This window comes from Cryptococcus neoformans (assembly GCF_000091045.1).
Source record: "Cryptococcus neoformans var. neoformans JEC21 chromosome 3 sequence".
Classification (NCBI taxonomy): Eukaryota; Fungi; Basidiomycota; class Tremellomycetes; order Tremellales; family Cryptococcaceae; genus Cryptococcus; species Cryptococcus deneoformans.
In genome coordinates this window covers 348,053-366,983 of record NC_006685.1, presented here as the reverse complement: position 1 = coordinate 366,983, position 18,931 = coordinate 348,053, and the positions used below count along the sequence as shown (strand labels likewise).

General features: G+C 47.6%; 5 protein-coding genes across 5 annotated transcripts; 2 read left to right on the top strand and 3 right to left on the bottom strand.

Annotated features, from left to right (window-relative positions):
* The first annotated feature begins 149 nt into the window (after positions 1-149).
* CNC01300 (hypothetical protein) lies at positions 150-4,276 on the top strand. Its single transcript, XM_569447.2, has 8 exons — positions 150-430; positions 483-1,034; positions 1,086-1,984; positions 2,037-2,283; positions 2,340-2,610; positions 2,663-2,880; positions 2,933-3,450; positions 3,498-4,276. The coding sequence occupies exons 1-8, from the start codon at positions 349-351 to the stop codon at positions 4,074-4,076; spliced, it is 3,366 nt and encodes a 1,121-aa protein (XP_569447.1). The 5' UTR covers positions 150-348; the 3' UTR covers positions 4,077-4,276.
* CNC01290 (aldo-keto reductase, putative) lies at positions 4,250-5,568 on the bottom strand. Its single transcript, XM_024656689.1, has 5 exons — positions 5,291-5,568; positions 5,195-5,227; positions 4,854-5,133; positions 4,553-4,798; positions 4,250-4,498 (listed from the first exon to the last, which is right to left on the bottom strand). The coding sequence occupies exons 1-5, from the start codon at positions 5,427-5,429 to the stop codon at positions 4,342-4,344; spliced, it is 855 nt and encodes a 284-aa protein (XP_024512367.1). The 5' UTR covers positions 5,430-5,568; the 3' UTR covers positions 4,250-4,341.
* A 224-nt stretch (positions 5,569-5,792) lies between these two features.
* Positions 5,793-7,803, bottom strand: CNC01280 (conserved hypothetical protein). The gene is made up of 6 exons (XM_569443.2): positions 7,522-7,803; positions 7,290-7,472; positions 6,634-7,237; positions 6,436-6,581; positions 6,233-6,383; positions 5,793-6,175 (listed from the first exon to the last, which is right to left on the bottom strand). The coding sequence occupies exons 1-6, from the start codon at positions 7,777-7,779 to the stop codon at positions 5,829-5,831; spliced, it is 1,689 nt and encodes a 562-aa protein (XP_569443.1). The 5' UTR covers positions 7,780-7,803; the 3' UTR covers positions 5,793-5,828.
* A 162-nt stretch (positions 7,804-7,965) lies between these two features.
* Positions 7,966-15,630, top strand: CNC01270 (expressed protein). The gene is made up of 8 exons (XM_024656688.1): positions 7,966-9,730; positions 9,782-10,201; positions 10,258-10,362; positions 10,408-10,845; positions 10,903-10,991; positions 11,046-11,477; positions 11,534-15,173; positions 15,224-15,630. The coding sequence occupies exons 1-8, from the start codon at positions 8,042-8,044 to the stop codon at positions 15,473-15,475; spliced, it is 7,065 nt and encodes a 2,354-aa protein (XP_024512365.1). The 5' UTR covers positions 7,966-8,041; the 3' UTR covers positions 15,476-15,630.
* On the bottom strand, positions 15,605-18,828 carry CNC01260 (SNF1 family protein kinase, putative). The gene is made up of 12 exons (XM_024656687.1): positions 18,652-18,828; positions 18,272-18,587; positions 18,037-18,219; positions 17,756-17,969; positions 17,425-17,704; positions 17,133-17,372; positions 16,766-17,081; positions 16,622-16,710; positions 16,311-16,574; positions 16,079-16,236; positions 15,975-16,024; positions 15,605-15,926 (listed from the first exon to the last, which is right to left on the bottom strand). The coding sequence occupies exons 3-12, from the start codon at positions 18,119-18,121 to the stop codon at positions 15,832-15,834; spliced, it is 1,791 nt and encodes a 596-aa protein (XP_024512544.1). The 5' UTR covers positions 18,122-18,219; positions 18,272-18,587; positions 18,652-18,828; the 3' UTR covers positions 15,605-15,831.
* Positions 18,829-18,931: the final 103 nt, after the last annotated feature.

Genomic DNA, 18,931 nt, shown 5'->3' with positions numbered 1-18,931 from the left:
CAAGCGGCACAGTAAATCATGAGCAATGGGCGATGAGGATTGTCGACATGGGTAGTCAACGGAGTAAGGAGACGCTTTTTTATCTGTTCGGGGCCGAGCGAAAGTTCATTCCGCCGCGCACTTGCTTCGCTCGACTTCTGTTTGCTGCGTCTTTTCTTTCCCGCCAGCCTACGTACCGTTCTCTTCCAATCACCAAAGCCACGTCGCCACAGCCGTCTACTCCCACCATCCCAATCACATCGCTACACCCCACCGCAATTTCTTCTGACCACCCGCCGTTTAACAAGGTGACGCGACCACGTCGTCGCATCTCACTGGTAGTCCCCGGTATTTGATGATTTATAGACAATGATTCCATCACCTCGGCGGGCAGCTTCAACCCCTGCTGTTCAGACATGGCCGGATTTGGATGACGATGATGGCTGGCAAGGTTGGTCTGGAATTCATGAAATCATCTGGCGCTTACTCGTTTTCGTGTTTAGATATGCCAGTCGTTCGCTCAGACAGCAATCCATTCGGTTTGGATGAAGAGGATCAGAAAAAATATCACTATCGCACATCCATCAGTCTCGACGACGATCCTGCCGGACCATCTGGTACCGGCAACGCCACCGGAAAACACCTCGAACTTGAGGCAGACACGCTGGCGACCGATTCATGGAGAGAAAAGGTGGAACAAGATGAATCCGACTATACACGAATAAGACTGGATGAGGACGAAGAGTCTGAGGAAGTACATATGCGGACAAAGTATCTATTCAATGAGGATAAGGCCATGACGCCTCTCAGTCAGATGCAAACGACCAAGGAACTGTTGACGGAAGGACAGCGGATTGCATATGTGGCACTGTGTCACTTGATTATGAAGAGGATGCTGAGGGATATGGGCAGAGGATGGGAGGGATATAAGGCCAAGAATAAGCTGGGTGTCAAAGGAAAAGGAAAGGCCGAGGTGCCCGTTGTAGAGAGTGGACATATCTGGATGCTGAAACTCATGGCGAGGCTGTATCAGCACATGGAATTAACTAAAGATGGTAAGAGGGCCTATCACCACCACTCCTATCATGAAGCTCATTGACTCATAGAACAACGCATGATTGAAAGCTTGGCGGAGCATGGTGTTGACCCGTCAGACCTCGTTCCGGCACTCATGACCACGCATACTGTCAACAATCCCGATTTTGATCCCAAGGAGAAAGAAAGAGTTGATCTGGAGGAAGCACTGAGAAAGGAAGCAGAGGCAGATGATGAAGCAGAGCGTGAAGCCAAAGCAGAAGAAGAAAGACATGTCGTGGTAGAGGACCAAGGCGCTTCAGATACTGAAACTGAACCTCCCCCTCCCTACGAGGTTGAAGAGCGATCGATCAGCTTCGCGGCTTCTCCAATGGGAAAAAAAGCATCATCCTCTTCCTTGGAACTGCTCTCTAAATCGATCAACCCATTTGGATTCGACGACGACGATGTCCCCAAACCCCTATTGGGAACCAAATCGCCATTGTCAGAAGGGTCTTTCCCGAATGACTCTTCCACTATCATCTCCCCTCAAGCAAATGTCAATCCTTTCGGCTCCGATGATGAAAATGAAGGATCTCTTGCAGTGTCCGAGATAAGAGCACCTGGAGCCCAATCCAAAGCTCAGACTCTGTCATCTTTTGAGAAGGATGAAGGCGACATTGGTGGTGCTCATTCGTCTCCTTTCTCTGAACCTTCCAACTCACCATTGGATGCTGCGTTTGCGTCAACCGCAGATCGACCTACTCCTTGCCGACCTCAATCTCTTCAAACGGAGGATGCATCTCAATCGACTTCGGACGCAACTGAAAAGCCTTCGGTTGATACAAAACTAACGCCAAAGGACGAACCAGTCACGTTGTTCGACGCTGCAGATCCCCAGGCCCCAGCACTTTTACCAGCTCTTCCTGGTGTATCAACGTCGCTCTCCACGACGGATGAACATGTAACACTTGATATCCGCTGGACTGTCGTAAGTAAATTGTGTTTTATGATCATCTACGTAATTGACAGTTCAAACCTAGTTGTGTGATCTTTTCCTTGTATTAATTGCGGATTCCGTATTTGACGCCCGTTCGCGAGCATTCTTAGTGAGAGTCGCTGCTGCTCTCGGATTTGATTGGCTTGACGTTGTGCGATTTGAAAATCGAGTGACCGAGGCATTGGAAATTCAAGAAGGTATGGAGAAGAAGGGTCAGCATGAGATTATTGAGGGGAGGAGAAAGGCAGCCCGTAATAAGCGGTACGCCATGATGGGTCTCGCTGCCGTCGGTGAGTGATGTCGCAACGTTCCTTCAAACGGAAAAAATCAATTGATGCTCCTTCAGGTGGTGGCCTCGTCATAGGTCTCTCTGCAGGCTTGATGGCCCCTTTCATTGGCGCTGGTTTGGGGACGGCGTTCGCGACTGTTGGTATTACAGGTACAACTGGGTTTTTGGCCGGTGCAGGAGGTGCCGCTGTGATCACTACGGGTGGTGTGTTGACTGGAGCCAATATTGCCGGCAAGGGTATGGCAAGGAGGACAAGAGAGGTCCGGATTTTTGAGCTGAAACCATTACATAATGATAAGCGTGTCAATTGTTATATTACCATGGGAGGGTGAGTGGGATGATCGCGTCTCATTCCGGATGTATGCTTACTTTTAATACAGATTCATGGCCAGCAAGGTTGACGATGTAAGGTTACCCTTCTCGGTACTTGACCCTGTAGTCGGCGATGTCTTCTCGGTTTTATGGGAACCCGAAATGATGGCAGAAATGGGTAATGCGCTTAAAATCCTCACAAGCGAGATCTTGACCCAAGTGGGACAGCAGGTATTGCAAGCTACCGTGATGACTGCTTTGATGAGTGCCTTGCAATGGCCATTGAGTATGTTCCATTTTCGTTTATCTCATTCGAGTTCTACTAAACCAAGACACAGTACTCACCAAACTTGGATACCTCATCGATAACCCATGGTCGAACGCTCTTGATCGTGCGCGAGCAGCAGGTCTCGTTCTGGCAGACGTCATCATTCAACGACACGCTGGTGTACGCCCTATATCTTTGATAGGCTTCTCCCTCGGTGCTCGTGCGATCTTCTACGCGTTGATTGAACTCGCTCGCCAAAAAGCTTATGGACTCGTGCAAGAGGTCTTCATCTTCGGTACCACTGTGACCGCTTCTCGCGATACTTGGCTTGATGTTCGTAGTGTCGTTGCCGGACGATTTGTCAATGGGTATGCGACGAATGATTGGATGTTGGGATACTTGTTCCGCGCAACTTCAGGAGGCTTGAACACAGTGGCCGGCTTGCGACCTGTGGAGACGGTCTGGGGTCTAGAGAATGTGGATGTCACAGAAATTATTACCGGTCATATGAGCTATAGGAGCTGTATGCCCCAGCTATTGGCTAAGGTTGGATTTCCGGTCACGGCAGATTACTTTGACGAGCCGGATGTACGTATAAGCAATAGAAGCACAATGGCTGACATGACTATCCACAGGATCCCGAGATTGATATGAATGTCCAAGAGAGAACTGTCGTCGATGAAGCAGAAGAAGAAGCGAAAAGGAATCACAAAAAAGTCCTTGGCATCTTCCCAGTCAAAAAAAACCGTTCATCTGGTTCTGGACACAATACTCCTACAACCGAGAAACATTCCGGCGCGTCGACACCGAATCCCTCTGTTTCTCAGGCCGCCGCTGGCGAATATGAACTGGAGGACGATGACTTGCCCCCTCGAGAGGAGGTTGACATTGGCCAAATGGCCTCTGAAAAGGACACATCGACTCCAGTCGAGGAGGAGAAGGAACTGGAGATAAAGGCGGTAAAACAGCGAGAGGAGGAGGAGCAAAAGGAGAGAGAGGCGATCCAAGCCATCCCCAAAACCGCTGGTTTTGACTTCCAAGCCATATCACGCGAGCTGGGCAAAGACATTGATGTCGATAAGCTCAAAGAGCCTGAGCCTCGCTATTTTCCACCAGCCCTTATGGAAATACGTGCTCCTCTGGAGAGAAGTGGCTCAGCCCCTCCACCGACATCATTTGTACCGCCTCCTGCAGAGAAAAACGTCTGGGTGTAGTCGTAGTTATATGGATATCTTGTGGGGTACTGTGCAAGCATTGTGTCAAGATTCTCTGCCTAAAGCATGTCAGGTATGTGTGCGGGGTTGGAAGACTGAGGGAAACATAATCAACCGATCTCTGCTTCAACAACACACATCCTGTCACAGATATCTTGTGGTTATGAAGTTGTTCATCTTAATGCATCTTGATCGATTTCTCCGCTGTTTTGTTCGACGTCGCAACATCATCGTTAAAAAGATTCGTTTCATTAAAGATATCTATCTACTCATGATTAACAGGATTCCACGAAATGGCACCCTCAGAACCTTTATCCAAGCCATCGATCTCTGCCATATCTTCCTGATCCAATTTGAAATCATAAAGATCGGCATTCGACTCAATACGAGACGGTGTGACAGACTTAGGAAGAGGGATATAGCTTTCAGAATGGTTTAGTTAAAAGTGTTCAGAAAGTATTGACAAGTAACCTCACCCTTTCTGAAGACTCCATCTGAGCAAGACTTGAGCCACTTCTTTCCCATACTTTTTTGCGACCTTGACCAGCACCTCGTTATCATAGTGCTTCTTGTTAGCCCTTACTAGAGGCGAATAAGCCTCGATGGCGATCCCATGCTCTTCACAGTACTTGACTATATCACGTTGTTGACAAAAGGGGTGCAATTCAATTTGGTTAACGGCTGGTACAGGAGGAGGGAGAGCTTTGAGGTGGTGGATACCGCTGAACAAGCTATAAGCTGAAACACCATTGCATTGCAACTCCCGGCAGAACGCACAAGTTGGAGACTCCTATATCCTTCACCCAGCCTTCTTTCTGCGCTATCGTCAAGGCTTCCCAGTTATTCTTTCTACCTTCTTCTCCTCCCCATGGAGCATGAATCAACATCAAGTCGATGTAAGGCTTGTCGTCTCCACAACGATCCACTTTTTTCAAGGACTTGCGAACGACATCCAAAACTTCTGTAGGTGAATATACAGTATGGGAAGGCATGTACTTGCTCGTCAAGAAAACTGAGGGGCGAGGTACGCCAGAGTTGCGTATGGCACGCCCAACGTCTATGGAAGGCCAGCTTGTAAATAAGAGGGTTCCAGCTAGCTTATGGAAAGATGGCCTTACTTTCTTCGTTATGATATGCTTGCGCAGTGTCCACTGGAAAAGAATCAAATATGAATCAGATGGGGAAGTTGGATAAAATTGACAAGATAGACAAACCATGCCGGTAACCAGTATCAATGGCCTTCTTGACTGCGTCCTCGCATTCTTTGGAGCGGGCCTGGTACACACCAAACCCAAGGCGAGGGATGAGATTTCCGCTGGCAAGTTTAATGGTAGAATCAAGTGATAGTGACATGTCGTAAAATGAGAAGGAAGCTGTAATCGCAATCTTTGGAAAGGATATTTGAAGGAGCACGGGGGTACTGATTCTTTGTATCGGTATTTATACGTCGTAGAATAATAGTAGTCGATAAACCGGTCTGTGTCTAATGATTGATTGTCGTAGATGTCGTAGGCCGGTGGAGGTCCAAATCGTCATTGCAAAGGAACCGAGCAACCTCCACCCCTCCACCTTTCCACCACACATCGATCTTCTATCATTCCACTAGCCATCAGACCAAGGCCGACGTCATCACTTTACCTCCAAATGGCTCTGCAATTGGCATCCAATATGCGTGGGACAGATTCAGACAAGACATCAGACACGCTCATCAAATCTACACATATACATCCCAAGATCTGTCTCTTCTAATAATTACTTCTTCCCTTCTGACAAATCCTTTCTCTCCCAGACCTGCACTACAGTCTCCCCTAAGAACACCATCTCCTTTCTAACCTCGGTAACATTCAAGTCTTGCAATTCAAACCACTTTTCTCCTTTGTTTTCAGCTTCTCCACTACCATTTGCATTCCCTCCCGCACGACCCGCTCGAACATGGATTTTCCAGGACATTTGATTTTCTTCTCCTGGAGCAGGGTTGCGTTTGGATATTCCAGGGCCGGTGCCAGAAGAAGATGTAGATGCGGTTGTGGTATCAAGGAATACGTTGGAAAGAAGATCATATTGAGTGTGCATAGGATCAGAAGGCTTAGGGTCGACATCTGATTGGTCATATGGTTAGCGTGCGCTCGCCGAAAATTAGACAAATGAGTACTGACAGTCGCTCATTTCGACACCGCGCAGAGGGAAGTTGACAATGGTAGGATTTCGCTCTTCAACAAAGTTATTCTTTGTGAAACGCTTGATGTGGAGAATGAGGTAAGGGGGAAGTGAGGTGAGATGGTGTCGTTTAAGACTAGGTCCAAATTCCTGAATCCAAACAGTCAGTCTCTTGAATACATTTAATGTTGGCAAAACTGACCTGGGTGGTTTTTCCATCGAATTTGGCGAGGATTTGCGAAAGGGGAACTTGCGGAATAATCTTCTTTTCATTCATATCTGTAAATAATGGCGTTATAGGCAAATCCAAAGCCAGGAAGAGGAAAGGAGATGAGATCGTCTGAATATCTGTTCCATCATCAGTATGACAACGGCCGACATACTGTCAGGATGCACTCACCTCGTCCTATGTCAAACACAGGTCTGGCGTATTCTTTGTGGACAATGACTTGTTGGGTTTCAATTTGAACTTTACCCTGAAATGTCGAATAGATTATGCTTGAGTTTCTCTTCTTGCTGCCTCCCAAATCCCTATGCAATGTGTTCACCAGCCACCCCAACAACTCGACCGGATCTCCCTGTTCGGTGGTTTTAAATTTACCATTACTTCGCTTTGAGACTTCTTGTAAAAACTCATGCGGTGAAATCTGTGATTTGAACAAATGGGAATTCCACAAGCGCCGGGCAAGAGTTGCAAATCGCTTGACGAGTTCCGTAGGTCGACGATCATCTTGAAGTTCGGGGGTGTCTGGGTTAAGAAGGAAGTTTCGCAGAGGAGGAACATGCAAAAGCAAATGAATGACAACATTGCAGTAGTCGTTTTTCTTGATATTGTTAACACCGATGAAACCGGGAGTGTACTGTTGACCGGAGAGAGTGTACGAAGGGGCAGGAAGGGTTGACAATGCTTTAATGTCAGAAGCGTTATAACGGGGATGGAGCACTCTGAGGATGTCATTAAGTGAGGGGTCAGAGACAGGATAGCCTTCCGGAAGGACATAGAACTGCACGAATATCAGCATTAGAACCATTTAACGGACTAGAATGCTCGTTCACCTTTTCAGTATCGAGATTCAGCCACACACGGTGGTTGTCTCCGACCGCATGTCTGTATGCCCAGCTTCCCTTCCCTCTACCTTGGAAGTATTTACCACACACTAAACACGCATACACGTTGATGTTGCTTAAGCTTTTGGAACACAGCTTTTCAAAGTCAAAATCAAGGGACTGCCTCGAGATCTGAAAGGCTTATAAGCTTGACATCAAAGGAGAAGCGGTACGGACTTACGGTGTCAAGGTACATGTCCCTCCTGGTAAGATCTTCTTCCTCTTTAACATCCTCGAGTTCTTCCTCATCACTTAAAAAATCATCTACGGGAGGTGTAGATGTCCAGGCTGGCAGTGCTTCTGGTGCAGATGTAGCCGGTGGTAGCTCGCTGGCGTCCTGTTGAGATTTGAGAGGTGATGACAGAGGTACTCCTTCGGTGTCGAGCTTGATGCGCTTCGCGGCAGGAGGTGATAGGGCGGGAGGGGAGGCTGTAGACATTGTATAGTGATATGAGATGTGGTACTGTACAAAAATATGTGTTCGACATACTATCATCACAACGCAGGCGGAGAAACAGGGGTCCAACGGAAGCAATTTTCATATCGGACGTCGCCGCCATCCGGCGTCATCCATCTTCGCGCCGATATTTCGGAATAATAGGACCTCGTTGTATAAGAATAGGACTTGGGCCAAGGTGTGAATATCATTCCAAGATAACGACAATAAAGACTATAATGCTCCACAGATAGTTACAACAGGCATGCCGCTCCAGCCTAGTACATTCGCCCCCGCAAAAAATCGACAACCATCAGGCCCACGCCCACCCCCACTTCGCAGCTCGATTGCCTCCACAGCCTCATCCCCAAAATCAACGTCTGACGTCCCCATATCCGTTAGGCCTTCAACTACATCCCTTGCAAAGCTAGAATACAGAACAGAATCTCCGCTCGATGCCCTTCTCAGCCTCGAAAGTCAGTACACGGTGTCCCCAGAGACTTCTCCAAAGTTGCGCGAAGCTGCAGGACCGAGCCGCCAAGTGTCTGAATATGAGCCCTTACCTCCATCAACATTTCATACTCGTCCACCTACAGGAGGGCACACAAAGATAGCTCAGGACGCTCCTTCCAGCAGAGAGGCTTCTAAAGCGCATTCAAAGTCTGGACCCGATAGACCAGATGCCTTACCCATGCCGACGTTTTCTATTGCCTCTCGTCCCTCTACTCCCACAAGTTCGGCTACAAGCAAGTCCAAACCCAGACCCAAGCCTACCCGTCTAAACACCAATGTCATTAGCAGCTCATCGCTTACGTCTCCAGCCAAGATAGTTTCACCAGGTATCAAGCACTGGCAACAGGTCCGAGCTCATGTTCTGGCACCAACTCCCATAGAAGAACGACAACAACATACTGCACGGCTGGGGAAAAAGCCCGGACTCGTGTCTAAAGCAGCAGGGAGATTTGGATTTCGACATGCGGCAGATAACGTTATTGGGTATACTGATAGACGGAGATCGATGAACGGGCTTTTGGCAGAGCTGGGTGATCTCACTGAGGAAGAAAAGGAAGCCGTTGCTAGAGAGCGTAGAAGGTTTGCGAGAGATATCAAAGCTTGTCTTGATGCTTGTGCTCTTGAGGAGAGTCGCCGGAGGCTTTCCAGGATCGACTCGAACCAGAATCCAAGTTATCCCGACGACGCCAGGCCAAGTGCAGCATCTATACACTCCGCGGCTATCCACGCCCACCCTCATACTGCTCAGAGGTTTACTTTCGACCCTTCATTCTCTGCTTTTGCCCCCTTGTTAACTGAACTTCACAAGTATCTTCCAGATGCACGTTCCAAAAAGCCATGGTCTCGTACCTGCCCACACCATTCTGAGATCCTTGCAGAACTAGGCGTGGCATTCCTCGAAGATTCCACATCCACCGATGGAGAGAAACAGCAAGCTTTGGAAGTGTTTGGCACAATCGTAAAAAACTGGGCGGCAGACACAGCGGAAGAAGTCATAGCACGGTGGCAATGGCTTTGTCGCGCCCTTCTCACCGACGACCGTCAAATACGGTCGCGTGGTCTTGCACTTTTAGACAACTTCGTGCACTTCGATACTTCTTTGCCACGTGGGCATGAAGTACCACACACGGCCCTCTCTTTCCTTGCTTTAGCCTCCGACCTGCTCATCCTACTCCATGCGGTACAAACTGCAAGAAATCCCGAGCCTTCTCATCAGTCCAAGGTGCAGAGATTTTTAGATGAGCTGAGCGACGGAAGAATCATACAAGTGGAAGTGGCATCTATAGTAGAGCTTGTAGGGGATGTGGAAATGAGTACAACGATGGGAGGGATAGAAAAGGAGATCATGTGGATGGCGGTGGGTGTTGTGATACAGACACATCCCCATCTTGCGCGATGGCTTCTTGAAATCAATGTTCATGGTAAACAGCTTGTTCTTGATGTAAGACCGACCTTTCTCTCCGCTTGTTGTTGATCGTTGATGATGTAACAGCAGTTTGCCCCTCTGCCTTTTCTTCATGCGACACCGCCTCATCTCCCTCCACTACGTTCGCATACGACTGTTGTCTTGCTGACATCCCTGGCTTCGCTCGTTCGCACACTCACTGATTTTGCGCTCATTCCTGCCATCTGGAAAACTGTTCGAATCCATGTCTTGCCAGAGATAGAGACACTACCCAGTGGTGACGTGTTGGCCCAAGCGCTCGGGAAACTCGTGTTTGAACTGGAAGTTCTTTTCTACAGAGTTCAGCCACTTCATCCGGGGACTGCGGAAGATTCCTTCAGAGCCTACGCTGAGTCCCATCCCGCAAATGCAGGTCTAGCTTTCTTTGAACACAGAGACTTGATTTTAAGGTATACAGTGAATGAAACGCTATGGAAGGGCCCCTTTGTGGAAGCTGCTAAGCAGGTGGTGAGCCTATTTCTGTTACAGATTACGCTATTGACAATCAACTAAAAAAGTCGTAGATCAAGAGCGCATCACTGGGCTCAGCTTGCGATATGGTGGAAGGTTTCGTGAGAAGAAAGGATATGGCCGCCCTGGGAAGAGAATGTGTAGCCACCTTGTTTTCAGTATGTTCTTCTAATTTGTCCATAGTGCAATCTAACATACAACAGCAACATCTCACGTCTACACACTCAACTCAGCTCGCTTTCCCTCTTCTGTCTTATCTATCACAGTTTCATCCCCAGATCCTCTATAAGCCCCTTTTCGCCTTATCCGCAAGTACTCAAGCAAATTCCCTCCTTCCCTCCCTTCTTCAAGTGATCACCTTCACCCATATCCTTTCTCCCTCGAAATTCTGGCTGACCGATCCTCAAATGGTAACGATCGTTCTGATGGGTGATGCTCGCCCAAAAGTGAGTAAAGGGAAAGGTAAGGAAGGCGAGAAAGCGGTGAGAGATGTCAGATTAGGCAGATGGGCGGCCGCAGTAGAGTTCATCCTGGTTTTGAAAGAGATATCGGAGGTGGAGGGCATGAATAAGGACGGCAAAAAGCGGAAGACGTTTGGAGATGAAGTAGAGGGCCGGTTAGCAGCGTTCTTGGAGGCAGAAGTGAGCTACTGTCATACTCAAGAAGACCATAGAGCCAATGGCTAATGAATTGGACAGGAAAAAGATGGTGCTCTGCCGACAGGATATAGAGCATTAATGTGCCAGGTGTTGTGGACTTTGAGATTCAAGACCCAATCTGCAAAACAGTATGTGGCATCAGCTCGGGGCATGTGAGGTTTATTTGCTGACAAAAAATTAAGAGCTCCGTGGACGAAGCAGCTGATCTCTTGGTTCATTGATACCTCAAGGTACTTAATCCCGTCAGAAGAAGAACAAGCCACCAAGTATTTGCGGGCCATGTATCGCACATTCTCTCCTGAAACGTTACCTATTGACCAATCGATTGGTCAGCCGATAGTCCTACCTTTTTCAGCCCCTCATGCCTCTGTGAATTTTAATCACGAAGCTCGCATTAAGATTTTAACTCGAGGCATTGAGGACGTTCTTCCACCATTATTGGTCCTGACCCATGACAGTCTTTCGACTCAAGATTGGGAGACGATTCTGCCTTTTCTATGGGCTTGGTATGGCACAAAAGCCTCCGCTACCAGAGAAATTGGTTTCTTGCTCGAGAAATGTGCTGAGATGGCACCAGCCCAATTGAGAAGTATCGTCATTTCCGATTTAACCAGGTAAGCACAATCTAGTTATATCGTTGATGACCATATCAGTTGACCGGTCACGCTAGCACCAACGCTGAAGTTCGTTGCCAGGCCCTTCACAACATCTCCATTTTATTTGCGTGGCGCAACCAAATCTTATCCCAACCAATTTTCACTTCTCGCCGCGGTCCTTTATTTCATTTCCCCGCCAAAACCCTCGAATTCGTTCCCACGGAAATTGGCTCCTCAAAATGGGTCTCACCGCAAGATGTGCAAGATACCCAGCTTCAAAAGTTTGGCCAGACCCTGCCCCTGGAGCTAAGGCAGAGATTGAACGAGCTGAGGTGGAGTGATGAAGATGAGCTGAAGGGCAACTCCGACTGGGAGCAAACGCCGGTTAGCTCTTTGCCTGGGCTTGCATTCCAGTCGGATGGGAATCTCATCAATGGAAGTAGTAGCGGGAGACCGTCAAGTCCCGTGGAGTCACTTGTCCGAAAAGGCTCTAACGCATCAGCTGGTTCATCGTCGAACAAGAGAAGAAAAGCCATCTTTGCCCCACTGTTCGTAAATATGACTTATGATCAGATGACAATCCTTGCGGGCGAAGTGGACGGGCCTATAAGCGCGACTTCTCTCGAAGTGGTGCGACTTTTACAGAGGGATGATGTCGTCTCTTTCTTGAGACCTTTTACCGAAAGAATGAAAGACCAATTCCTGAATGCGATGGAGAGACTTGATAGGGTCACTAATGTCTTGACACCTGGTTTCGCCTACTCAGCAATCAACGCTATTGTGGGATATCTCAAGTCTTCGTTAAAGGCCAACGCCGATGTTGAATACTGGGACATAGCTCTGGCATCAGTGGTTCGGCTTGTTCCATCTGTCAGTGAGATATCGCTCCGCGATATCAGGAAAAACAAGGCGGAGCACGTGCTCCTTCCCGCGTCTATCCACGAGGAAGATGGGGGTTTCAGGATCCATGCTCCTTGGCGTAGAGGCCAAAGAGGTGTGCAAACTGCCCAGCTATTGATTCTCAACGAAATTCTTAAAGTCAACCCACGTGAAGTATATCTCGTCAAGAAAATGCTCCACAATTTACATATTCAATCTTCCATCAACCATCTCCCCTTTGCTCGAGCGTGGCTCGTTCTCGTGCTCACTCTTTTTTCATTTGTCAATCGCAATTACAATGACCGAGCCGAGCTGCGACACTTCCTTTCAAATGTTGGTGACATTTTGCTATTACATGGTCAGAGTGACCTTGTGATTGTAGCACACGCTATGCGAATATTCACGCTTTGTTCTGCCCGCTTTCGCAGGGTCTTTAGCTCTATGGGATTTCCAACCATCATGCGCCCTGTTTATGAGACTTATGCGGCTAGTAACGCAGCCATAAAAGACTGCATCGAGTACGCTGCGAAGAGTTTTTACAGGATCCACGAGGAGGTATTTGTGTACCAGACTTGTGTGGTGATTGCAGACGGCGGTTACGATGCTGAAGCAGTATATGCCTTTCTCTCGAGTCTCTCACACGAAAGCACAGTTTTATCGGGCGTGACGTCAGGTATTAGAGGGAGTAACGACAAGGAGGAAACCGACGCGTTGGTTCAGATGGTGTCTGGCCCAGAAATTACTCTCGCGGAGATCGGTAAGGAAGCTGCTGAGAGACAGGCTATCAAACTCGCTTCAATCACGCTTGAAGACAAACTTTTCCCTAGGGAAAACATTGTTCGGCTTTTTGTTACTGCCATTGCCTCCAATCCTGCCACCACATGTGCTGCCAATTTTTTACGCCTCCTCTCTGCCCTTGTGCCAAAAATGAATGACTCGGTTAGCAAAGATTTGCTTTCTGAGGGCGTGGAGGCTTTAGGGTCTGTCATTATCAAGGGAAAAACCGGCGACGATGCTGCCAAATCTGTTTTCCATCCTGGTGCAAATGATAGCGAGGCCGATTGGACCAGAGCCAGGAGGGAGTATGTTTTTTTGGTGCAGTCATTTGCGAAAGCTGGTGGTCATCTGGGTACGTCAGCCACGAGGAGAACACTTGATATGGTGTTAGATCTTTTGAGAAAGCAACCAGAGTCAGTTGGTCCGTCGGCATCAAGCATCGTTGGTGAATTAGCCAAAACACGGCTAGCTTCAGGTCGACCCACTCCGTTCCTACGAGAGATTGCGCCAATCTTCCGAGCCTTTATCTCCGTTGTCGATTTCTCTGGCATGCTCGATTCCATTAGTGCTCTCATTCGATTATCTAACTATAATCTGGACGAGGAGATCACGCGCATAATTGTCCATGATTATGTTGAGCCAGCTGTGAAACTACTGGCGTCAGCATCTAAGGATAGCCTTGCATTTATTGTGCCGTTGAGGTCAAGTGCGGTCAAACTGTTAAGCGTGGCGGTATTCCTGCAAGGCGATGCCCTGGGGGCCTTGGAAAGGCATCATGCGAGTGCCAGTCTACTGGCTTCGGTAGTAATGCCGCTTTGCCTGTTGCTCGAACCCCCTCGTGAGGTTGATCGGCAAGATATCTACTCTAGTCTCTGGATCCGGCTTCTCCACTATGTGCTTAAGGGCTCAATCGAAGAAGGTGGCGATAGCCGCAAATCATCAAATGCTTCCCTCTATCATCCTCGGTCGATCGCCGCTAGCACTGTCCTCGTGGTGCAGATAGTAAAAATTGTCCTCATTCGAGCACCGGGCAGCATTAACAGGGTAAAGGGCCTATGGACATATGTTGCCCGACGTATTCTGCAAATAGTTGATTGTGGTAATGCGCGTTTCATGGACTCTCAGCGATCCCTCTCTCCGAGAGTTGTCGATTGGTTGATGTGGAGCGTATTTGAGCTGATAGCGCTCCATCCAAGCGCCTTGCATATTGAATTCCAAGCTCGAGTCCATCAGGCGCTGGCGATGATCGATAAACAAGAAACTTATTCGTCCCGCCCTTCCTCTCCTGCACTGGGTCCAACGTTATCTGCGTCAACCTATCCACAGTATTATCCTGGCCGTGCGCGACTGTCATCTAATCGTCCGTCATCGTTCATTGGGCATGCACGATCGCCTAGTAATGTAGGACATGATCATACACAATTTGGTAGCCCTGATCGCTCAACTACTGCTAACTTAGCGGTGACTCCAAGCCGTAACAGAATTAGTTCCAATAACTCGAGCCCCAACCATTCTCCATCTCTACTACCGTCCTCGCTTGCCCAACCTCATGGTGTTGGGCCAGGAGTTGAAGTCGTTCACAGCCGATCACCCAGTCAGCGTAAAACCACAGGTCTAAGCCCTGCTGGAGCCGCACGTCCATCTTTTGTTGCCCTTTCAGCACGTCGTGCCTCCCAACCTGTCTTTGAAGCATTCTCTTCGGCTTACCCGACCAAAAACAGGTTTGCCTCTTCTGCTAATATTCGCGACTTGGGCAACTCATCTGAGAAACCTGGCGGTGCAATCATACACCTTCTAGGTGCCCCGAATCAGGTGCTGTCTGCCACCAGTAGCGGTTTTCCTACACTGTCATTGACAAACTCAAGTGTGATAAGCCCAACAGGGCCGAAGATTTCGACGCAAAGTGTAGAAAAGGCTCTCAGAGATGTGTACATCAAATCCGAAGAATTGACTCAGATGGCCTCGAAGGCTGTTAGAACCGTCATGCTTGTTTACGGATGGCGATTCGATAAGGAGGAAGAAGATGTGGTCAGAAATTGGACCGTTCTAGATGCTTTGGTACGTTCCTTTAATTTATACTAACCGTACTGACTAAAATCTGTTAATAGCATATTGTATCAAAGCAGACAAAAGTGTTTGTGGAAGAAGAGTTTCGGGATGTATTTTCCCCTGCAGCAGACTTATATGAATCAGACGATGCTTATATCGACTCGGAGAAACAAGAAGGGGTCTACGACTTTCCCGACCGGATGAGAGCAAGCGAGAGTCTAGAAGAAACCTCCATCGAAAAAGAAAGACAATTAATGGATGAAAAGGAAAATGACGTTCCCATAGTATCGGTATCTTCGCCGTACGATTAGCCACTACCCTGCATCATTTAGTATACCCTCATAGTTCCTTGGCCTGCGATTCCTTTCTTGATTGTATTGACGATTGTGCGCAAGAACATGTATCATATATGCTTTGTGCAATGGGGGTCATTGAGACGTCAAACATTGTCATCCATCCATAGTAGGCATGCAGAGCGTAAGGAGCTATCTGCTTGTCAGCCATCGCTTACTACGTCCGTAGAATGGTGATGATCAGGTGTGCTAAGGTGTCACTGGTCTATCGATCACAGGAAGTATATTCGAAAATCTCAAGAACCATCAGAAAAGGGAAAATAAACAAAGCCTCCAATAGTGTCTAAGTTTTGACCGACAGACCACTGTAAACACTAGTTAAGGTCAATTCTCTTTTCTTCTTGCAAGCGAGGGGAGCGACGTTGTGTGCATCGCGCGCGTGGCGGGTCTGGCTTGGACAGAAATAATCCTGATGGATCTGGTAAGTGGGCTCAATCCATTGAATACTCATACGAACCTTTCATTTGCTCGTCTGGGACGGAAGTTATGAACCCCTCTTTACTATCTCTTTAGGTTGTCAGCTGTTAAACTATCCCACAGTCTTGTTCGATAGTCATTCACGTCACCAAGGCTGCCAATGTAGGGCTCTCGCCAATAATTAAATTCTTTGCACCCGTTTTATCGAGCTTCCTTGGTCCTTGCTGATTTTGCCGCTTTTCAACGGTTTCGTTCTCTTCTCCAGAATTATCTGTGTCGCTAATGAAGATCTTGAAATCCGCCTGGACGCGCTGCCGATCAGCGATCAACAGCGACAATGACATATAAAGAATCACAATAAAGGGCTAGCGCTAACCTTTGATTTTTGCTTAGCCTTGGGCTTTTTGACCCGAACGATACCGGGTTTAGCTTTGCTGGATTGGTTGTTCGTAGCGGCCATCAAATCGTCCGGCACAAATTTCTCTTGCAGCGTAGTTTGAGTATGTATGCCTGGCCGAAGACTACAGACCAAGAGATTCTGGGCGCCATTTTTAGTTTTCATATTATAGAATCGCGAGCGGGCGGGCCTGAGTCCTTTTTTAATGTCTCCATTTGACCCTAATGTGGTGAGAGCTTGCGCCTGAAAATAATCAGTAATCGGTCCCTGTGATATCAGGCTTATCTCACGTTGGGAAGAAGATGGATTTCCTTTAAAATTCCCCCTTTGGAATTTCCTATCGCGTTGGCCTTCGTAGGACCGTTCACACGAGTAAAACCTTTAAGAATAATCGTCAGAATTGTAAACTTCTCCCAAATTAACTTTCAACTCACTGCTTCTAGATTTGGGAAGGGGAGTGATAGCAGTAGGTATGTCCTGCCAGTCCATCTCCGCTCTTTGAGACCAGGATCCCAACATCCCTGCCCATCTTTTTTCCCAACAGGGCTCTTTACCTTCTAGATGCTCTTCTATCCTCATCGAAGTCTCACAAAGCGCGAATTCGCCATTGAGGTAGGCTAGAAAGCATAGATCTTCAATGACACTCTGTGATGGCTTATGTAAAAGCTTGAGCTCATACGAGGGGAGCTGGAAAGGTCTTAGATCAGGGTATTTTGTTCTGAGCCATGGGTGTCCGAGTATACGTGTTATCTAAATAAAATCGTCAATATTGAGCTGAGAGAAAGATACTCATTGCCTCACTGTCCAGCGTTGCTGGGGATCGCGCTCCAGCATTCCCATGATAAGTTCAGCAACGCCACCTGGAACCAGGTGATCAGTTTTCCAATGGAATTTCGCATCACCTGTCAAGATACGGCGCTTGACAGTGGTGCTAGTGTCATCGACATAAGAGTGTGCGTATGGATGTTGTATACAGAGAATCTTGGTGAGTAAAATACCGAGAGCCCAAATATCATTGGCTTTGGGATCGTAATGTTTGTCCTGGCATTTGTTAGCGCCTAATCTGATATGTAAAATTACGGGATAAACACACGGCAGTTTTCTCCGGACTTGAGTAATCCAAAGTTCCGCCAGCACTCTTGACATAACCTCCATTTGCTTTGAAATGGGAAAACCCAAAATCGACAAGCACAGGGGAACCTTGGGAGTCTGCAAGGACATTGGACCGCTTGATATCCTCGTGACTGACATTGAGTTGGTGCAGGTTACGAACGGTATGGAGCAACCGGCGGAAAAAGATGACGACAGCATCAGAAGCCCAAGGTTTAGAAATGGATGATATGGAACACGGATAAAGGGTAAGGAAAACGTAACTATGCACACTTTTAGTGACAGCGAAAAGTCCCCATTAGATTAGACCTTACGTCCAGCCACCTTCTTCCACCACTCCTTCCAATCCGGCGATACCTTCCACGCCTGCTCCACAAAGAGCTTTGAGCAGTACCACTTCTTTATGAGCTTCAACTGCGTCGATAGTCTCATCCCACGTCACTGGAAGCCCGGGGTCTTTATGTAATGCTGGAAGGATTTTGCAAGCTGCTTGGTGTCCATTTTTATGAGTCGCGAGACGAACATGGGCTAGATACACAGAACTTCTGGTCAACATTGGCCTCTTGGATTGTATTCTTTCTGGATGGCGACTGACCGTATGCACCTCTACCCAGAGTCTTACCCAACTTCCAACCGCCTATATGAGTTAAGACACTTCGAGGCGTTTGGGCTGCTTCCATCTTGATTCGGTATTCTCTGTCGAGTGGATACTCGGACAAGGTCGACCAACGAACGGTTTAGCTACCAAGGCCGTCTCCAATAACGTTCAATTTTGCGCCTTCAGACGAGTTACTCACTAGACAATCCTTCAACGGAACCGAGTAACTCACCTCGGGATGATAAAGCGAAGAAGTCGAGAGTGGCTACGGAGCGAAAATAAAATGGATATATATGATAGTAGAGTGAAATAATTCAAAGTGTTGTTCTTAGTTGACTCAACCGCAAATAAGATGGAGGGGCAATGGTGGCGACAAGAGGTCCGTGCATAGATGCGATGCACCAGCAGTCTCCTCGTAGTAGTCCTCATCATCTTTCAATAGTCACGCCGCTCCACCACAACAACACTCATTATTCTTAACCACTATCCTTCCATGGTTGTCTCATCAATGTCAGATTGTATCCTTTTTCTGTCATCAGTGCTGCATCCTAAGGACATATGCCATGCAAAATGTCAGCATATGATACAGTGGAAGAATATCTATTATCGTACTGTGGTGATATGAATAAGTTCCGGGAACGCCTAAAGAATCTATCAGTCATCGTTACTTCTTTCTATTATTGATAAGAATCTGTCTCGACTGCTCTTCAATTTGTCTCCGCCTTGCTCCTGAAGGAGCGGCTTATTGATCCCTCCTTTTACGCTAAATAGGGATATAGTTGAGTAATTATAAGTGTCAAGATGAATACGACTATGATCATCGCAACCGTCGGCTATAATCGGCAAGTAAATTTGAAATGGACACATTTAATGCCCGTTGCTGTGTAATCGG